This window comes from Pristis pectinata, chromosome X, assembly GCF_009764475.1.
Source record: "Pristis pectinata isolate sPriPec2 chromosome X, sPriPec2.1.pri, whole genome shotgun sequence".
NCBI lineage: Eukaryota > Metazoa > Chordata > Chondrichthyes > Rhinopristiformes > Pristidae > Pristis > Pristis pectinata.
In genome coordinates this window covers 10,057,810-10,078,760 of record NC_067450.1, presented here as the reverse complement: position 1 = coordinate 10,078,760, position 20,951 = coordinate 10,057,810, and the positions used below count along the sequence as shown (strand labels likewise).

Here is a 20,951-nt window from a genome sequence, read left to right as displayed (position 1 = left end):
CCCCCCCCCCCCCCAAGTTCAATTTAGAACAGAAACTGTCTCAAATCACTGGCTAAATAGACAAGTACCAGAACAGCATCAGAAATTCTACTTGACATTCAAATCTGTCCTGACTTATACAAGCAGCTATTAAATCCAGATTGGTTACACTTTATTTCACCAAAATTTCTTACTGTATTGATTCTTCATGAGAAACCACTTCTACCAAACTTTTCCCAATACCTGCATGGACCTGTACAAATATACACTGGCATCCAAGAGACTGCTTTTGGTAAACATCTATGTGTTTGCCATACCAAAGATTTACTCCTCAACTGCTACCCAGATCACAAGACCTTAACCTTTCTCCTTAATCCCCCAAAACAGTTCCTTCTATTCAGGCATCCCTCAAAGGGAAACTACCTCACCCCTGCCTGCCTGGCACCCCCGCACCCCCCCACCCCCAAAACCAAGAGAAAACCTACATTAAATCCTTCTGATTCATGAACATCCCCAGATTCACGTCTTTAAAAAGTTAATCCAATTTGGCTCCCAATCTCAAATTGATTACCTGACTTGTGGGAGAGGTCCACAAATTTACCAGACTCTACACTCTATTAAGATGCTACGACCTTTGAGTTATAGCATGCAATTGCCATTTCTTGTTTGCTGCCAAGTCACAAGGGCTATGGGAACCACGAACATAGGTCTCAAAGTTAATTGCAGATATTGTTAAGTTCTGTAATAATAGGTCAATGAAGGCAAATTGGTGTAACGTAGTCACTACTGGACTAGGCCATAAATTAAGAGCCTTGGCTATCAACTCTCCCAATGTGTTGAGACCTCCCTAGTGAAACTTACGATTGAAGAGCTGACCAATTTAAACCCTACCAAGTCTAACCACACCATATGCAATAGCAAGTTACAGATTATAGTCCTTGCAAGACTTACGTTCTTTGTGGCTGCAACCTCTGGTCACTGTATGGTATCAAAGCCACCAATTCATTTATCTGCCCTGCAAAACAAAATGAAAGTGTTCAGCAAATTTACAGTATTAAGAACAAAACAAAAGAAATTCCCAAATAGATTTAATACCCACTTGCAGTTTTTCCTCCATGGGTTATGCAACGTAGATAATTTGAGTACAAGTTGCAATACTCAACCGGGAGGGGGGGGGGGGGGGAGGGGGTTGGTGGTGGTTTGAAAGTCAGGTGAAGTGGCTGCATAGGAAAATTGAAGAGGTGCAAAATAAAAATACCAGATGATCTGTCTGGAGGATGTGCAAATATGATGGGAACAGGAAAGTTAAACATGCTGGAAGTGAGATGCCAAAAAACTTTGCAGATGTTGGAAGTTTGTAAGAAAATGCTGGAAACACTCAATCGAGTCTGCCATTATCTGGGGAGGAAAATGTTACAAGTTGATGACCTCTCAGAACAGGTTGGTTATAGAGTCAGAGTACTACAGCACAGAAACAGGCCCTTCAGCCCACCTTGTCCATGCTGGCCTGGTCCCATTGACCTGCACCCAGACCATAGCCCTCTATACCTCATGTTGCAATTGAACCCACATCTACCACTTCCACTGGCAGCTCATTCCACACTCGCACCAACCTGTGTGAAGAAGTTCCCCCTTAGATTCCCCTCAAGTATTTCACCTTTCATCCCAAACCTATGACCTCCAATTCTAGTCTCACCTCACAGGAACAAGCCTGCATGCATTCACCCCATCTATACCCCTCAATTTTGTATACTTCTCCAAGATCTCCCCTCATTCTCCTGCACTCCAGGGAATGAAGTCCTAACCTATTCAACCTATCCCTGTAACTCAGATCATGTCCTGGCAACATCTGTGTAAACTTTCTCTGCATTTTCAAGCTTATTGACATCTTTGTAGGTAGGTGACCAGGTTCTGATACAATAAAGTCCGAATTAAAACTTCGGACAATGTTGCAAGGCCTATAACATGCATACTGAAGATGTGATGTTGTACCTTGAGTTTATGTAGGTTTTGCTAGAATGGTGCAGGAGGCCAGAATTGGAGTGGGATGGAAAATTAAAGTGATAGGTAACTGCAAGCTCAAGGTCACTCTTGTGGACTGAGCAGAGGTGTTATACAGAGATGACTTTTTACCTTCTCCAGAAGAAGCAGCACCAAAATTGGAAGTAGTACAAACAAATCATTGCTTTACCTGACTGAATGACGGGAAGAGGTCAAAAAGGTGTTGCAATTCCTGCAGTTGCATGGGTAGGTGCTGCCAGAAAGGAAGGGAGTGGACACTGGAACTGGAAAGTGAACAGGGGAGCCATGCAGGGAATAGTTTCTTCAGAATACTAAAGGGGGAAAGATGTGCCAGGTGGTGGCATCACATTGCAATTTCTACTACCTTCAAGGATCTGTTGAATCTGGAGGCTGGTGGGGTGGAGAGAGCAGAATTGCAGAAAATGGAATGGATGTGTTGAGTCCTGTCAATTATGGAGGGGAAAACCTTGGTTAAGAAAATAAGAGACCATTTCAGAAACATTTGTTGAGAAGCTATCAGAACAGATACAGTAAAGCTGGAGAAACTAGAACAGAATCAAGTCCTTACAGGAAGCAGAGAGGGAGAGTAGTTAGGATAGTGATTAATATCCATTATGCCTACCCCCATTTCTGTGCATCTCAGGGAAGTCAGAAATGGATCGTGTGAAAATGAGACTCGGATGGAAGCTGGCAGCAAAGCAGATGAAATGAGTTTTGTACAAGAGCAAGAAGCAGCACCAACATGCCCTGCCAGTGTGCCAGTGATTCACTCTACTTCCATTTCAGTGTACCACGTTTAGTACTCAATGTGATACTCTTCAGTGGAGAAAGGAGATGCTGTTTCAGTGATTGTTAGCATAACATGCATATTCAATTTGCAAGTCCAGCTCCAAGCTTCCCATTGTCAGTCACCAATAGCAATTTGGCATCCCACTCCCATTCTACTTTTTGATCTCTGCTCCCTTACACTTGTTCTAACAAAGCCCAACAAGCTTGGAGGAACAGCAGCACATCTATAGGAAAGATTCAATGAGCACCAAGGGCTACATTTACAATTTCAGTAAATAGCCTTTCCACTTTGCATCAGACTTGGATAGCTTTTTTTCTCAATCTTTTTTAGTTTTCAAATTAATACAGATTAATATATCAATGTTTATACATGTAATACAAGGATCAGGAGAACAATGGATAATCAAAGAACAATAAAGCACAAAAAATCTGTAGATCCAACAATCTGTTAGTGAATGAATATAATAAAAGAAAGATTTATAATAAAGAAAAAAATCCCAAAACAATAACGAAAATAATAAATATATCAAACCAAACTAAGCTAAAGAAAAAAATTCAAAAAAATTGGACTAGAATTTCTCAATAGAAACAGAGCAATATTATGTCATCAACTCCGTTCCTCTAAATTGAAAGGTTACCATAACGGGATCTATATCATGTAAAAATTTTGAATAAATGGACTCCAAACTTCCTCAAATTTAAGCGAAGGATCAACAGTACCACTAATTTTTTTCCAAGTTTAAACATGATATAGTGAGGGTAGTTCTGATGCAAAGACCACCAGTAGCATTTAACTCTAGATTTCTTTCTGCACAGATTGCTGACTAAAGCATTTCCAGCATTCTTTAGATCTCCACTATTTGCAGTGCTTTGTAGCAGTTCCAGCACTTCTCTCCTACTCTCCACCCCCCCACCAACTTCTGCTTTTATCTCACCTCCTCCCAGACAGCTAGCTGTGATCAACAAGCCTTACTACTGTCGTGAGTTAGTCATCCCTCAGGTTTCAATCCTACCAGACTTTTCTTCACCCTTCCCCATTCACAACTTAAACACAAATCTCCAACATTTCCTAGTTCTGATGAAAAAGGTCAACCAGCACTATTTCAGGATTTCTAGTATCTGCAATGTCCTTTTCAGCTTCAATTGCACATTTGTAACCATTCTAATGGTCTTAACTTTAAGTACAGTGCAGGTTTTAACTTTCTTCCTCCCACTAGCATCCAGAATTTCAGAAACAAGACTCATGCTCAGCTGGTAGGGAGATTGGTGAATAACAGTTGGAAACGTGCCCAATATAAACAAGTTACAGGACAATCACCAGGTACACACAAGTATTTCCCTCAGCCAGATGTTTACATCACATCCAAATGTGGAGTCTACGGAAGCTCATCTTCATTTCCTGTTCTGAAATGAGGAAATTAATGCTGATTTATAAATGTGTTTCCTATTACTTTCTTCGAAGTTTCTGCCAGCTACAATGTGATCCCCCCACATCTTCTGCCATCTGCAGGGACTATTCTGGAACTCCGGTTTGCTCATCCCTCCCCACCTCCAGGCACTTTACCCTGCAACTATAGGTATAACACTTGTCTGTACACCACCTTCCACACCACCATCCAGGGATGTAACCAGCCATTCCAGGTGAGGCAGAGATTCACATGCACCTCCAATCTGGTTTATTGCATTCAATGCTCTCAGCAAGACCAAGCACAGGCTAGGCAACCAATTTGCCAAGCACCAGTGCTCTGTCTACCATGACCATCTGGAGCTCCTGGTTGCTAAATCCCCTCCATTTCCACAGTGACCTGTCCTCCACAGTCAGGTGGAGGCCAAATACACACTAAAGGAACAAACATTGAATTCTCCAATTTCAGGTAACCTGCTTCTCCTCCCCCTCTTCTCTCCCCAGTTCCACCTACACCCCAACCTCATTTCTTTCCCCTTCACTCACACTGTTCCCATCTGCCCACCCCTCCATTTTGTTCCATGCTCCAGCTGTTCCCAGATTCCATCTTCTGCAGCTATGTTGTCTCCAGTTATCACCCCCCAGCCTCTCACCTTGCCCAATTCCATATGCCCATCACCTGGATCCACCCATTGCTTGCCAGCTCTTACTCCATCCCTTCCTTCTATACCAGCCATCTCCCCTCCACTCTGTTCAGTGGAGAGTCTCAACCCGGAACATCAACTGTCCATTTCCCTCCACAGATGTTGCCTGACCCGCAGAGTTCCTCCAGTTTGTCTTTTTGCTCCCATGTTGGTATATAGGTACTCCACAGAACACCAATGTATTGCAATGGTCTTGGTCCTATAGTCCAAACACCACCATTTTTATAATAAAAAGCTGCTCAAGCTGCACTCTTCCAGACTAGGAACACTGTACACCCACAAAGCAGTCACCTCATCACCACAAGACTCAGTGTAGAGCGAAGTATCAAAGCACTATGTAGGGGCCATTTGTGATGACTGGGACAAAATGCAGCTGCTGAATGCCAAGATGCAGGGCAGCATCTAGTGACCACCATTGAGCTTGTACGATAGAGAAGGTTGCTGGGTTGGGAAGAGTTGTGAAGCCAAGTGGGGGACAGACAGCAGTTTCCATCAAGTCCAGCAGGTGATGAGAGAAACTGATGAGGGCAATTTATGAAAACAGCAGGTGCTGCCAGTCCCCAACAATATCCTTGCTCACTGTGCCATGTAATCTCAAGCCCCCCCCACCCCCATCTCAATATCAAGTAACCACTTGGTCATGCTGGCCTTTCCAGACAAGCACTGCAGAGTGCCAAAAGAGCCTCATGACTCCTTCAATATATCAAAGCACAATGTCAAATATATGCAGTAACTGAACTGCCACAGCACTCAAGTAGCTAACAAAATACAATTAAAGCCAATACAAATTTATGAGAAAGGGAGGTTTGACAAATCTAAGTGCCCCATTTGCAAATATGCAAATCAATTCTGGGATTTCCCCATCACTGCTGTCAAGCTAATGGGGTTTGTAGTTCCCAGGTACTCTTACTCAGTCCTTCAACATTGGGGTTACATTTGCTACCTTCCAATCTATGGAAGGTGTTCACAAATCTATGGAATTTTGGAAGATGACAACCAGCACATTACCAACATCACCTCTTCCAAAATCTTGGGATACAGCTTATTTCCCTAATGCTTCGATTTTTCTATTTCTTCCAGCTTCAGATTCACTCTAGTTCCATTGCTCGCCAGCATTTCCAGATGGGCTTTTTGAGTCAGCTGTCAGTATCTTCAGGTTAACCAGTTCTAGCTGGTTGCCCAAGTAACTGAGACCAGCAAGCTACTTGTCGAGTACTGAAAATGAAAACTTGAGAAAAATCCAGTAGAAAAAAAATGAATTTGAAATGAAATAGTGCCCTCACCCGAAGTCCATATGCTAAAACAGCTTTATAATCAAATTTTGCTTCATTTCAGGCAGTTTTTTTTTTAATTTATTCTCCTACTTTCTCCCCCCTCCCCCCAATGTTGCAGAGGAAGAGCAATTTTACAGCTTTTGTTAAGTAGCTGTATCTTACATAATTTAACCAAATCCACTTCACATGGTTAGCAGGAAAAAGTTCCAAATATTCTTGAAAGTATAAACTGGTTACAGGACTCCAAATATGGCCCAACTTAAACAGTTACCATTTTCCATAGTTTTGTTTTACTTATTATTGAACATGAAGGTTGCAACTTCATTTCAGGGTTTCTGCATGGAAAGCACACTGCAAAAGGCACAAGAGCCAAATTCACATCATTACAAACATCCATATAATAAGTAGAAGTGCAACAGGTCCAAAGTGATTGTTATATAAAGTTGGCAAAGGAATGGGATTCGTGCACAACTGTTGGAGCTACCAAATCTTATAGATGCCAAAGCAATTCAAACAGCAAACAAATTTGTGCTATGATATTATCTTTACACCCATTTCAACACCAAGTTAGTTGGGACAGAAAACTAAATACGTGGTGCTCATGTTGTCAAATTTGCTCCAAGTAGTAGGCCATTTGCCCCTTGTGCCTGCTCCACTATTTAATAAGGTCACAGCTGATTTTTTTTTACCCTAGCACCACTTTTTGACTAACCCAATCTCCCTGGATTCCCTTTAAAATATTGATCTTGGTCCTGAAGATACTCCATGATCAAGTATCCACAGCCCTCTTGGGTAAAGAATTCCCAAGATTCACTATCCTGTGGGCAAAGAAACTTCTCATCTTTGTCCCAAGTGACCAAATCCTTAGTTTGGGACTGACCCCTGGATTGTATGCACACCAGCCAGGAGAAACATCACCTCTACATCTACCATGTCAAGACAAAACAATTTTGTAGGTTTCAGTGAGATCACCTCATTGTTCTAAACTTTAGACAAATCAGACTGGGACCCTGTGAAGAGATTAGGCCCAGTGATCAGTCTGGCAAACCTTCACCACATTCCCTTAAAACAGACCTGTACACAGAAGATACAAAAGCCTGAAAGCACATACCACCAGGCTCGACAGCTTCTATCCCACTGTGATAAGACTATTGAACAGTTCCCTTATACAACGAGATGGACTCTTGAGCTCACAATCTACCTTATGACCTTGCACCTTATTGTCTACCTACATTGCACTCTGTAACCATTACACTTTATTCTGCATTGTTATTTTAATTTGTGCTACTTCATGCACTGTAATGAATTGATCTGTATAAACAATGCAAGTTTTTCTGCTGTACTTCTGTACATGTGACAATAATAAACCAATTCCAATATTCTAGATGCCATCTCACCTAGGCTCCCTATAATTGAAGCAAAACATTTTCACTTGAGCTCAAACCCCCTTGCAATAAAGGCAAACATACCATTTGCCATCCAAACTGCTTGCTGTACCTGCACATTAAAATTTTAGCAATTTGTACAAGGACACCCAGATCCCTTGGAACACCAACACCGTTCAAATGGCAGATAATGGAGGGCAGCAGGTATTTGGCCCATCCCTTGAAAGCTCACAAGATCACAAGATAAGGGAGCAGAAGCAGGCCATTCGGCCCATCGAGTCTGCTCCAAGGAAAAGGGAAAAAGAAATGGGGTGGGAAAAAAAGAGAGAGAAAAAAAAAACTATTCTAATCCCATTTGCCAGCCTTATCCCCATATCCCTTGATACCCTGACTATTTAGATATCTGTCTATCTCCTCCTTGAACACCCCCACTGATCTGGCCTCCACTGCTGTGCGTGGCAAGGAGTTCCACAATTTCACCACCCTCTGGGTAAAGAAACTTCTCCTCATCTCTGTCTTGAAACTGTACCCTCTAATTCTAAGATTGTGCCCTCTGGTCCTGGACACGCCCACCAAGGGAAACAGCCTAGCCACATCTACTCTATCCTTACCTGTCAACATTTTAAATGTCGCTACGAGGTCCCCTCTCATCCTTCTGTACTCCAGCGAGTACAGTCCAAGAGCCGACAAACGCTCATCATACTTAAGCCCTTTCATTCCTGGAATCATTCTCGTAAATCTCCTCTGAACCCTCTCCAACGTCAGCACATCCTTCCTAAGATGCGGGGCCCAAAACTGCGCACAGTATTCCAAATGAGGCCTCACTAGCGCCCCATAGAGCCTCATCAACACTTCCTTACTTTTATACACTATACCTCTCGAGATGAATGCCAACATAGCATTCGCTTTCTTAACCACCGATCCAACCTGGTGGTTAACTTTTAAGGTATCTTGTATAAGTACCCCCAAGTCCCTTTGTACTACCGCACTATCAATCTTCTCTCCTTCTAGATAATAATCTACCCGCTTATTTCTACTTCCAAAGTGTACAACTGCACATTTCTCAACATTGAATCTCATCTGCCATTTTCTTGCCCATTCTCCTAAACTGTCTAGGTCCCTCTGCATTCTATTTCCTCTATGCTCCCTACTCCTCCACTTATCTTGGTGTCATCCGCAAACTTAGCCACACAACCATTTATTCCATCATCCAAATCATTGATGTACAAGGTAAAAAGGAGAGGCCCCAACACCGACCCTTGCGGCACACCACTAGTAACCGGTAACCAACCAGAACGAGATCCTTTTATTTCCACCCTTTGCTTCCTGCCAACCAGCCAATTCTCCACCCATTTTGCTACCCTGCCCATAATTCCATGACCTCTCATCTTATTAATCAGTCTCTTGTGAGGCACCTTATCAAAGGCCTTTTGAAAGTCTAAATACACAACATCTACCGCCTCTCCCTTATCCACCCTACCTGTGATTTCTTCAAAAAACTCCAATAGGTTGGTCAGACAGGACCTCCCCTTCACAAAACCATGTTGACTAGGTCCTATCTTGCCTTGCGCCTCTAGGTATTCGGTAACCTCCTCCTTGAGGATAGACTCCAATAATTTTCCCACCACTGACGTCAGACTAATAGGTCTGTAATTGCCTTTGTGCTGCCTCCCACCTTTCTTATATAACGGAACTACATTCGCTACCCTCCAGTCCTCCGGAACCATGCCAGAATCTATCGATTCCTGAAAAATAATCGCCAACGCCTCCGCTATCTCCACAGCCACCTCCTTCAGAACCCGGGGATGCACCTCATCCGGTCCGGGAGACTTATCAGCCTTAAGCCCCTTTAGTTTTCCAAGCACCTTCTCCCTATTAATCTCAATTGAACTCAGCTCCAATTCGTGAGACTCCTGACTAATGGGCACATTGCTTATGTCCTCCACGGTGAAGACCGATGCAAAATATTCATTCAATTCCCTTGCCATCTCACTATCATCCATTATAATACCTCCTGCACCGTTATCAATTGGTCCTATGTCAACCCGTGTCTCTCTTTTATTCCTTATGTATTTAAAAAAACTCTTAGAATCCTTCCGAATGTTGTCCGCCAGCTTCCTTTCGTAACTCATCTTTGCTTTCCTAATGACCTTCTTAGTTTCTCTCTGCAGATTTTTAAAATCGTTCCAATCTTCTGTTTTCCCACTAATTTTTGCTACTTTGTACGCCGCCCCTTTTGCTTTTATTTTATCCTTCACCTCCCTCGTTATCCACATCTGTGCCTTTTTTCCATTCAAAACCTTCTTTTTTCTTGGAATATATCTGTCCTGCATTGTCCTTATTTCCTGTAGAAATTTCTTCCATTCTTCCTCACTCCCATTCAAAATTGATTTGTTTTTTGTGCCGCCTTCTCTAGCTTAAGTGTTAATTGTATTTTACTCAAAACTTAATAGTACTGCAAGAAAATTCAAGAGATTGGATAGAATGTTATTAGAAAATTTTCCAATTCTGGCCACTCCTTGGAACGACTACAATTGGCCAAACATTTTTCTTCAACAGCTGTTTGCTATTGCAATCCAAAACCAATTCCATTGAACTATTTTCCCCTAGTTACTGTACTAGCAATTTTAAGGGGGGCCTGGATTAAGGATATCAAAAAGTTCAAATCCCACCATAGTAAAAAGTAATTTAATCCAGTTAATTGAATAATTTGGAATACAAAAAAAACTTGCAAGTTTACGAACTAATTAGACTATTGCAAGAGCCTCAGACAGCTGTTAGGGAAGGAAACCTGCTGCCCTTGCTCAAATGTACATTCATTTTTCTTCATGTTTGAACCACTGCCAAAGTGTCAGTTGCCAATTCATAGCAAGATGAACAAAGATTTCCCCTGGGACAAGATGCTCAGAAACACTGATCCTATTACCTTTGATCCCCAACCAAATACTACTCAATCTTTAAATTGCAAATACCCCCAAAATTCTGGGCTCCCCTGCCAGAGGAACAGCCCCTGCAATTTTTACTAATGTAATCATCTCATCCAATTATAGGTCTATTCTATAGAAATTTTTCATGGTCAATAATAAAAACACATTTAGATGGAGCACATGGTTCCTGCTTGCTCAGTAATGGAGGCCAGACTAACAGGTAATTTTGCATTTTCTCCCACTTCCACAGTAGTACTGTATTGGAATGCAAGTTTCTGCTTTCATATTTGCCATCATGACTACCATCAACTTCTGTAACATCTCCCTTACTGCTGAAAAGCTTTGTGCCTTTAGCATCTCAACTGAACTATTCCAATGCAATCCTGGATTGTTTCCAATTCACTACCTCAAAATTACGTCAAGTTCTGCAATCCCTGTCAATTTGTTGCACATTGAGCTATTCATTGTGGATTGGTGAACATGGGGTCAAAGTTCAGAAAAAAGTCTGATCCTCATTGAGTTCTCCAGCCCTACAACAGATGTTTGTATATTTTCCAGTTTTGACCTCCAATGGCCCCCAAGTTCAAGTGTTTCCCCAAAATGTTTCTTTACTTGCTACCTCAAAGATAACTTGCTCCAATTAAATAAATGCTTGCCACCCATGACTATTTCATAACTGACCAAGTACTCAGTGATCATTAGCTACATCTGTTTTTAGCAACTCCAAAACATTTGATCAAGTTTGATTTGATTACCTCATTTCTCCCTCCCATCCTTAAGTGACTGCTAGTTCCCTATTCCAAATACCCTTTGACACCACCCATCCATGTTATCAGCTCCAGTTTATTTCTCAGTTATCTTTAGGAGGCAGTGACTCAACTTCTGCTTTATATGGTCATGATATGACCAGTCAATTACGTAACAGAACACCCAATTCTGGGTAATCACCCCACCCCCCCAGTTCTTTTTTGCAACGGTAGTGTCTTAGTATTGAAAGATCCCTTTACTTTCCTATTTCTTTATAACTGGTGTATCGGTGTATTTCCTAGTATACAAACTAGATCTCAGTAATGGACATCATGCCTTACCAAAATGAAATTGTTCCCTTTTGTCCATCTGTGTACAAAAGAATCTATTGTCCACTGAGACTTAGTTTAGGCAGTTTCCCCCCTTCCTTTACTTTGAAAGGGCAGACATACATCCAGTACCACAAATTTCCAGTATTAGGTGTCTAAGAAGATTCAGCATGTCCATGAGGATTCTCTTAACTGCTACAGATGCACTACAGAACACATTCTGATGTGTTGCATTTCAGCCTAGTATGGCACCTGCTCTGTGCTGGATCGACAGAACCTTCAGAGTGATAAACACAGCCTAGTCCTTCACAGGCTTGTCATTTCCTTCATCCAGTCCATCTTCAGTGCATTGCTTCAGGAAGGCTAATTGTTAAGGATGCCTGCCACCCAACCATTCCCTTCTCTCTACCACCTTCTGGGAGAAGATGCAGAGCTTGAAAGCCCAGACACTCAGACTGCTATCACTTCTTTCAAATCCTCTTCCTGGGGGTGTTCTAGTACTCTTAATAATGGAATAACCAAGAGATAGAATTGTCACTTCAGCATTTCTTTTTGCACCACTTCATATTTGTACTACCACCTTTGCACCATTCTGCTGTTTGTGCCATCATTACTACTACAATGTATACTGTTTACTGTAAGCTTATGCAAGCAAGGAATTTTATTGGACACTCGTGTATATGACAATAAACTAATCACAACCTTTGAACCAAAGGTATTCACATTTCTTCAAATTACTATTGCTGTGGATTTTGTCCTCATCTTTTATTTCTCCCTTCTTTATATAGATTTAAGTTCAGGCTCAGTCATCCTTTCAGCTAGTACCTGGCCTCAGGGCAGCCTGTTCCAACAGACAGCTCCTCCCTGTTGCAGTATTGCATCCATGTCATATGAAGTGCTTCTCCACTTCATCTCATTTGGGAGGAGCAACTGCAGGTGGAGATTTTTTTAAAAAATATTGAAGAAACCAGCATCGCACATTTGATTATTTGGAGGCATCATGGGATAGGAAGAGCTGCAAAACAGCACCCTATGAGAATGAATCCAGGACACCACATGGCTAGAAGTGAAGAATCTGGTGGGGTGGAGTACAAATATGCAGAAAAACAAATGAACCACAAAGTAGTGACAGATTAATGTCAAAAAAATGCTAACAAAGAAACAGGAGTTTATTTCTTTTACAATTCTTATTTGAACCTTGATAAGGGATGACTCAAGTCTTTAGAGAAGACTTTGAAAGCTTCCAGTTGCGGGAGGATAAAACTATTGAAGGCCACAAGTATAGGACAAAAAAAACTCAATCCAGTGAAATGCTGGAAGTGGTATGTGAATAAAAGAATGTAGGAGTTGGATGAGGCAATAAGAATCAAAGAGCAAAAAAAAGTGGCTTGTGTGACCATTTTGTACTGCATTTTCTATGCATTGAAAATATGCTGATCAGTGAAACCAGCTCTGGTGATGAAAGCACTAGGATCAGTGTCATACAGCAGAGAAACAGGCCCCTTAGCTGGAGTACAGACTAATCATCAGGAACCCTTTACACTAATCCCATTTTATTCTCCACATCCCCAACAACCTACTAGCTTTGGTTTCCTCCCATATCCCAATGTGGTCACCAAGAACATGCCAACACCACACAGACAATACCAGAGGTCAGGATTGAACGTGGGTTGCTGAAGCAATGATGCTGCAACTCTACTACTAAAGATATTCACCAACCACTTTAGTCCAAGGTAGTTTGACAAAGCAAACTTATTTCTCCCAAAGCCATTTGCCAACTTCAACATGTTTGGGCACATGTACCATCATCTCTAGAAAATTGTGACAAAGGGCCTCAGACCAGAAAAGTTAACGATTTCTCTTTCCACACCTGGAAAGTTTCTTTTCCCTCTCTCCCCTCCCCCCAAGCAATTTCAAATGACTATTGGGTTTGTTGAAGCAACAGGCATATTAAGATGTGCTCAAAGGTGTGACTGAATGGATCCTGATCAGAGATCAATGAGTTACACCATTCTTCCCCCCAACTCATTGAAGGATGGGGGCAGGGCTGCAGATGCTGGAATCTGGAGCAACAAACATGCTGGAGAAACTCAGCGGGTTGAGCAGCATCTGTGGGAAGAAAAATTGCTAATGTTTCAGGTCAAAACCTTGCATCAGGACCTGTTTGTTGAAGGATGGGTCTGTCTTCAATCTATTCCTTTTCTTTAAACCCCTACCTGTGAAGTCACTACCATGCCTCCAAAAAGGAGGTAGTTCAGAGGAGACAAGACTCCTGGTTTCAATGCACAACCTCACTACAGTGGGTCCAGCAAGACAGTTAGGCTTTCACTTGGGTGGCACCAAAATTGAGCAAAGAAAAACAATGAATAGGATACTTCTGAATTAAATACAGAGGTACCTCAGCTGATTACTTACAAGAAACTGAAGGAGTCAAGAGTGGCATATCTTTTCCCTTGGGAAGCATGTCCACCTGCATGGAGCAATAAGTGCATGAACACCCTCAACAGGACTTGCAGAGTGAATATCACCTTAAATATGGGACGTGTCATCTGATCCTTGGCTTTTTAGAACCCCATATTAGTATTGTAAAAGCAACTAGATAAACTAATGTGTTAACCAAATGCAAACAATGTAGAGTTTACCAATCCATTTAATGACCAAATATGGAGACTGTTGCTCTCCCATGTAATAAATTGATGGTGGTGAGTAACATGGCAAACAATTGTATAAACTCCTTCACAGAAGGGCAATTCATTTTCCACATGTGAAGGAGATGGTCAACCAATGCCTTCTGTGCAAGTTTAAGGTGGGTAATACCCTTGCAAGGTCTTTAGTCAAGCACATGTTCAGGTTAAAAAGGGGAGGGGGTAGTGAAGACTAGATAATTAGGATCTGTGTGTTCTTGGAGAGCACCAGCACCTTACCTGATATTCAATGCAGGAGTGGTTGGCAGTAATCTTCATTCCTTTTGAATCTGGATCATTTAAACGTTTTGCTGAGGACATGGTAATTGGTTTTAGTGTTAAGTTAGTGCACCACCAATTATTCTCATTGTTGAATTGAGAAGTTTTATAATGCGAACTGCTACACCAGACCAGGAAGCAGTTAGCACTTGTTACAATACCTGGAGAGAGATGAAGCATCACTTAGCTTGGCTTCTGTACAAAGACTTCATCTTGCATTGTATTGCATTGCATGTATTGGCAGTGGTAAAGTGCCCAATCTAATAGTTTGTACATGGTTTAGTTTGCTTTGAGATTGACTGGAAAAACCTCCTCAGGGATCCAATTGTACAATTGTAAATCTTGTAAACAGCTGTTTAGTTGCACTACCAATCTCCCTCACTATTGCACAAATCATGGCAGGTGGACAAGACAAACAGTTGTTATGGTACAAGTGCAGGGAAAATGTGGGGGGGGGGGGGGCCTAAACAAAGGGTTTGATTTCTAGATGTTAATGAAGTTGCCCCACCCTTGTATCCTCCTCAAAGAGATGACCCTCACCAGCATACAACCACACCTTTGTCACTGTGCAGGGCACTGCAAACCTGCACTAGAAGAGATTCTTCTTAGGGTACAGTGAAGCAAGCACGGATTTGTACTTTCAGCACGTCAATGATATTTCCTGTTGTCAAGTAGTGGCAGTTTAATCACCCCAAAGCTGATTTCCTCATGGGTATCAAACACAAGCTTTAAAAGCAAAATAAGCTTCACCTGAGCAAACTTGACCCATTAGCTGCTTGGCAATACAGGGAGAGTGGACAAAACCTTAGGAAGACCAAAAGGAGCTCCCTGGAAGTTACATGCACACCTACAGAAATACTTGCGATTGCAGGTTAGCAAGTTGGAATGAAAGCTCCCCGGTTGACATGCACTTCAAATCACTATGTAGTAAAACAATGACATTTTGCAGACCACAAATGAGCACCTGCTCATTTTAACTGGCATTGTTACAACTGAAGTTGATATGACTGCCCATCTGTCACACTGCATGTCCCCAGCAAAGCCTTTGAATAATCGAGACACAAAAATAAAGGTTACTGAAACAGTCCTAAATACTTTCAACCAGCACTGACAATTGCAAATTGGCAGTTGATAGGTTTAGTTAATTACAATATCTGCTGTGTATTCACATGTAACAATCTAAACTAGTTTTCAGCTGTTCTAAGTTCACTATCCTCACAGAAGAGTAGAGCCAATCAGTACAGCCCATCAATACCACAGGGGCTCTTGCAGTAGGCATGCACCAAACAGTGTCATGGGCTGGATATGACTTGCAGGCCAGAAGTTGTACAACAATGGTCTAAACCCAAATGTGACAATCAAATCTCCTACTACCATCATCCTGCTTTAAGATCTAGGTAGCCAAGCCTTGCTGGGCACATTAACTCAAATAATGCTAATATCATGCAAATACTGAAAACATACTCCACACTGAACATCATTTGGAACAACCAGGGGACAAGAGTGCTTTGGATAAGGAACAATCACGTGTAACACAATCAAGCCCTGGAGAAATACAGTAAAGAATACTGTGGCATGCAAAAGTTTGGACACCCCGGTCAAAATTTCTGTTACTGTGAATAGTAAAGTGAGTAGAAGATTAACTTTGACTTTTGGAGATCAGTTTAAGATGAAACATTCTCCTCAACAATTAAGATTAGTGTATTATTTTTGTTTTGTACAATTTTAGAGTAGAAGGAAAGGAGCACCATGCAAAAGTTTGGGCACCAAGAGATTTGAGTTCTCAGGTAACTTTTACCAAGGTCTCAGACCTTCATTAGCTTGTTAGGGCTATGGCTTGTTCACAGTCATTGTTAGGAAAGGCCAGGTGATACAAATTTCAAAGCTTTATAAATACCCTGACTCCTCAAACCTTGTCCCAACAATCAGCAGCCATGGGCTCCTCTAAGCAGCTGCCTAGCACTCTGAAAATTAAAATAAATGATGCCCACAAAGCAGAAGGATTTAAGAAGCTAGTAAAGCGTTTTCAGGTAGCTGTTTCCTCAGTTCGTAATGTAATTAAGAAATGGCAGTTAACAGGAACGGTGGAGGTCAAGTTGAGGTCTGGAAGACCAAGAAAACTTTCCAAGACAACTGCTCATAGGATTGCCAGAAAGGCAAATCAAAACCCCCATTTGACTGCAAAAGACCTTCAGGAAGATTTAGCAGACTCTGGAGTGGTGGTGCATTGTTCTACTGTGCAGTGACACCTGCACAAATATGACCTTCATGGAAGAGTCATCAGGAGAAAACCTTTCCTGCATCCTCACCACAAATTCAGCATTAGAAGTTTGCAAAGGAACATCTAAACAAGCCTGATGCATTTTGGAAACAAACCCTGTGGACTGAAGTTAAAATAGAACTTTTTGGCTGCAATGAGCAAAGGCTGTTTGGAGAAAAAAAGGTACAGAATTTCATGAAACGAACACCTCTCCAACTGTTAAGCATGGGGGTGGATCGATCGATCATGCTTTGGGCTTGTGTTGCAGCCAGTGGCACGGGGAATATTTCACTGCTAGAGGGAAGAATGAATTCAATTAAATACCAGCAAATTCTGGAAGCAAACGTCCATCTGTAAAAAAAATAATAAGCTGAAGATGAAAAGAGGATGGCTTCTACAACAAGATAACGATCCTAAATACACCTCAAAATCCACAATGGACCTCAAGAGGCACAAGCTGAAGGGTGAGGCACAAGCTGAAGGGTTTGCCACAGCCCTCAGTCCCCTGACCTAAACATCAAAAAATCTGTGGATAGACCTCAAAAGAGCAGTGCATGCAAGATGGCCCAAGAATCTCACAGAATAGAAGCCTTTTGCAAGCAAGAATGGGTGAAAATCCCCCAAAGAATTGAAAGACTTAGCTGGCTACAGGAAGCATTTACAAGCTGCAATACTTGCCAAAGGGGGTGTTACTAAGTACTGACCATGCAGGGTGCCCAAACTTTTGCTTCAGGCCCTTTTATTTTTTTTATTTTGAAACTGTAAAAGATGGAAATAAAAAAGTAATCTTGCTTAAAATATTAAAGAAATGTGTCATCTTTAACTTTGTGCCTTTTGGAAATTAGGTCATTTTTACTTGCTTAGCTATTCACAGTAACAAATTTTGCTCAGGTGTCCAAACTTTTGCATGCCACTGTAAACCTAGTGCATTTTGCATTCATGAATTCACCAAGTTACTTCTGTCAATACCGAGAATGCAAAATCAACTAAATCTCATGGGAGGCAAAACAAAACAAAAATCTCTCCACACTAAGATACTTGTATTGTGCAGCTCTAATTTAATTGGATCAACTACAAATATTGTGGCTGCAAGAGTAGGTCAGAAGCCATTCTATCAGCAGCATTTTACTCCCTCCACTACAAGGTGGTTTACAGTACAGGCTCACGTTCAAATCCAACATCAAATTTCCTGCTTCACCAAGCATACAAGAACCTATCTACAGGGCACATCCCTACCAGTTTCCCTGCACTCAAATACTTAGGAAAAGTTTACAAGGCAGGCCTACAGTTTCATCCACCTAAAAACCTGCTGCTTTTAAGTGACTATGCTCCAGTTTTTTTTGTACTATTGTTTTGACCCCATTAGCATTTAGTGTATGCCTCAGAAAAGAGTAAGCAGCAAAACTGCATTTAAAGTCAGTGAGAAGTTAACCACTGCAGCTGAAGTTTTGAGCTGCAAGTGGCTGGGGAAGGTCAATAAGAATACCACCAAATTCTTGGCCCAGGTCAGCAGGTTGAATGTGCAATCAGAAGATGGTGTAGCAGCAGGATTTATATGTACAAACAACAAGGTGTTCTTCTGGAGGCAGTGGTGCTAGTTACTTAAAACTGCAGTACTGATATTGCAATGTTTCCTTAAGTGATAATGAAATTCAGAGCCCAGAAAGTTTATTGGCATCTGCAGGCCTGTTAATTGGTGGGCTAATAGTTTTGGTCTATTGAATTTACGTGGCAGGCCCTTGACCAAAGAATAGGGCACTACAATAAAAAAAAGTGGCCTTTCACCAAGGCAAGGCTTTTCTTATGCACAATGTATTAGTGTACAACAGTTGATATAGAAAAAAGCTGGCAAACAGAAGATAAAAGATGGGGGATAAGAAACAAAGCAGCACCATGTGAACTTGACTAGGCCAAGAGCAAAGTGTCCAATAACAGACACTTCAAAACAGTACAAATCATTGTTTCCCCCCAGCAACACTTAAATTGGTCAGCAAATGGCATCAACATTGCACAGTGTGGAAAATGAGCCAATCTGTATAACAGGTTGATCCATGCAATAATTGAACAGCCCCATTTCTGGAGTACAAAAGAACCCAGATATCCTAACCATCCATAACGTTGAAGGATGGAATTTTCAGGCTCAGATTTTCACTCCAGAAATAAAGTTTGCTTCCAGAGGCTGTTATTAAATAAATGGTCAACTTTGGCGATCTGAACACCTGCTTGTTTAGAACTCATGTGCTTTGACAGTTTTTTCGTAGAAATTTTTAAAGTCCCCAATTGTGCCTTAGTGCAAAATTTTGCCTGACAACTCATACAAAACGTTTTAGGACATTTCACTACATTACAAAGTTGTATAAACGAGCTGTAACATGCGCTTCCAAATCCTCATTTTTTCCTAAGCTTTTGCTTCGTTATTGTGGATTAACTGTACTTTTCACTTTGCGATTTTGCACCCGATCTGATTAGTGTATTCTAATCAAAGACGGGAAAACAATACACCGACTTCTGATCTGCCCCTGACATAAAATTCTTAAGTCGCAACGACAGTACACACGCTCCAGTTCAAAGGCTAGCCGAAATAGTGGCAGCCAAGGACATGCAACATCAAACCAATGTCAAACTCGAACAGGAGTTCAAGAACTTCAAGACAACAACAGCAGCACTCCGCGTAATGTTATCCGCAGCGTTTACTCGCCCTCCCGTGGTTACAATGGATGCTCCAGCACCAGACATTGTGATAAAGTTACACAACAGATGCTTTGAGGTAGGAAAAAAAAGCGAGAACGGATGCATCTACTGTTTACAAAACCTCGAAAAAGCATCCCCAGGAAGACCCTTCAGGCGCCGATTAACGAAAAGCCCATTTTCCTCCATTTACCTTTAGGGATGCGGCCGGTGCCCTGGCACGTCGGGCAAGTGACACTATCCTTGCCGGTGAACTCCACGTAAGGAAAACGTGCTATATCTTCCTGTCGGTCGTCGCTGTCTCCCAATAAGTCCCCACTGACATCCCCATCCAGAGTCCGCTCCTTCCGCTGACTGCTTCTCCCAGCTCGCACCGACATCTGCAAACCCATTGCTGCCTGCACAGGCCGTTGCTCGCGCATGCGCGCGTTCTTTATACCGCGCGACCATGCGGACCGCGCCCTGCTTCCCCCCCCCCACCCCCCCAAGGCCAAACACAGCACGCGCGTGTCCGACCTGGACGTGATGACGCTACGCTCGGCGACGTGCACGTCCGGAATCGCGCTCTTTGTGTTTTGAGTCGCCGTGGCGAATTAATTTGACCGCCCCACCTCAGTCAGTGGTGAGTGGGCAGAAAAGACACGTCGTCCAGTTATTTGAAAAATCACAAATGTATCTTCTCCTTATTGCAGTCCCTCAGGGTTGAGGATGAATTCCACTTCAGTTCTCAGGTGACTGATGAGGCCAGTGTGGGAACAGCAGACTCTTCCACAGAGAGGGCAGGAGGTGACTGACAGGGTGGGTAGTTTGTGAGGCGATGCACTCCTTATGCCATTTATGCACAGTTTCTGTATGTTCCCAATGCATGGACTCAACGTTCCCAATTCCATCCCGAATGCTCCTTCTTCACCTGGAGTGACCATAGGTCAGAGGTTCCCAGGAGTCAGTGGGGGCATTGCATTTCTTCAAGGAGGTCGTGACCACATTCTTTAGTTTTTTGAATCTGACCTCCTACTAATCTCTTTCTCTTTGGTTCGGGGATCTGTTGCCAGGCATGTGAATGATATGGTCTCGCCAGTGTGGCCAACTGAAAGTAACAAGGGCCTCAGTGCTGCGGAGGTTGGCCTGGTAAAGAACACTGACGTTGATTCACTTGTGCTCCCAGTGAATCTGGAGGATTTTGCAGTATTTTTCCAGTGCCTTGAGATGCCTGCTAGAAGTTGTCAAGGTCTTAGAAGTGTTAGGAGGGCAGGGATCACTGCTGCCTGGTAGAATATGAGTTTTAGTCTTTCATGAACAAACACAATCAAATGGTGTAATAGTATATAACTATTTATTTTGTTATCTTCACATTTGGAAGTATTCTGTGACGTTTCTAAGAGAGATAACCAGCAGTTTTATGAATACAGCTGAAGATGGGATTAACACCAAAAATAAGCATTTTTAAATGGTAAGGTACTAGGAACTGGGGAAACAGCA

General features: G+C 42.1%; 1 protein-coding gene across 1 annotated transcript in view; it reads right to left on the bottom strand.

The window, feature by feature from the left end:
• LOC127566862 (transmembrane protein 106C-like) overlaps window positions 1–20,017 on the bottom strand; it is a 42,322-nt gene extending 22,305 nt beyond the window's left edge. Inside the window, exons 1-2 of the mRNA XM_052009359.1 lie at window positions 19,666–20,017; window positions 931–994 (exon numbers count right to left, since the gene is read on the bottom strand). Coding sequence (XP_051865319.1) covers window positions 931–994; window positions 19,666–19,894 — 293 coding nt within the window. The 5' untranslated portion in view covers window positions 19,895–20,017. The remainder of the gene's footprint in view (window positions 1–930; window positions 995–19,665) is intronic.
• Between the last annotated feature and the right edge of the window lie 934 nt (window positions 20,018–20,951).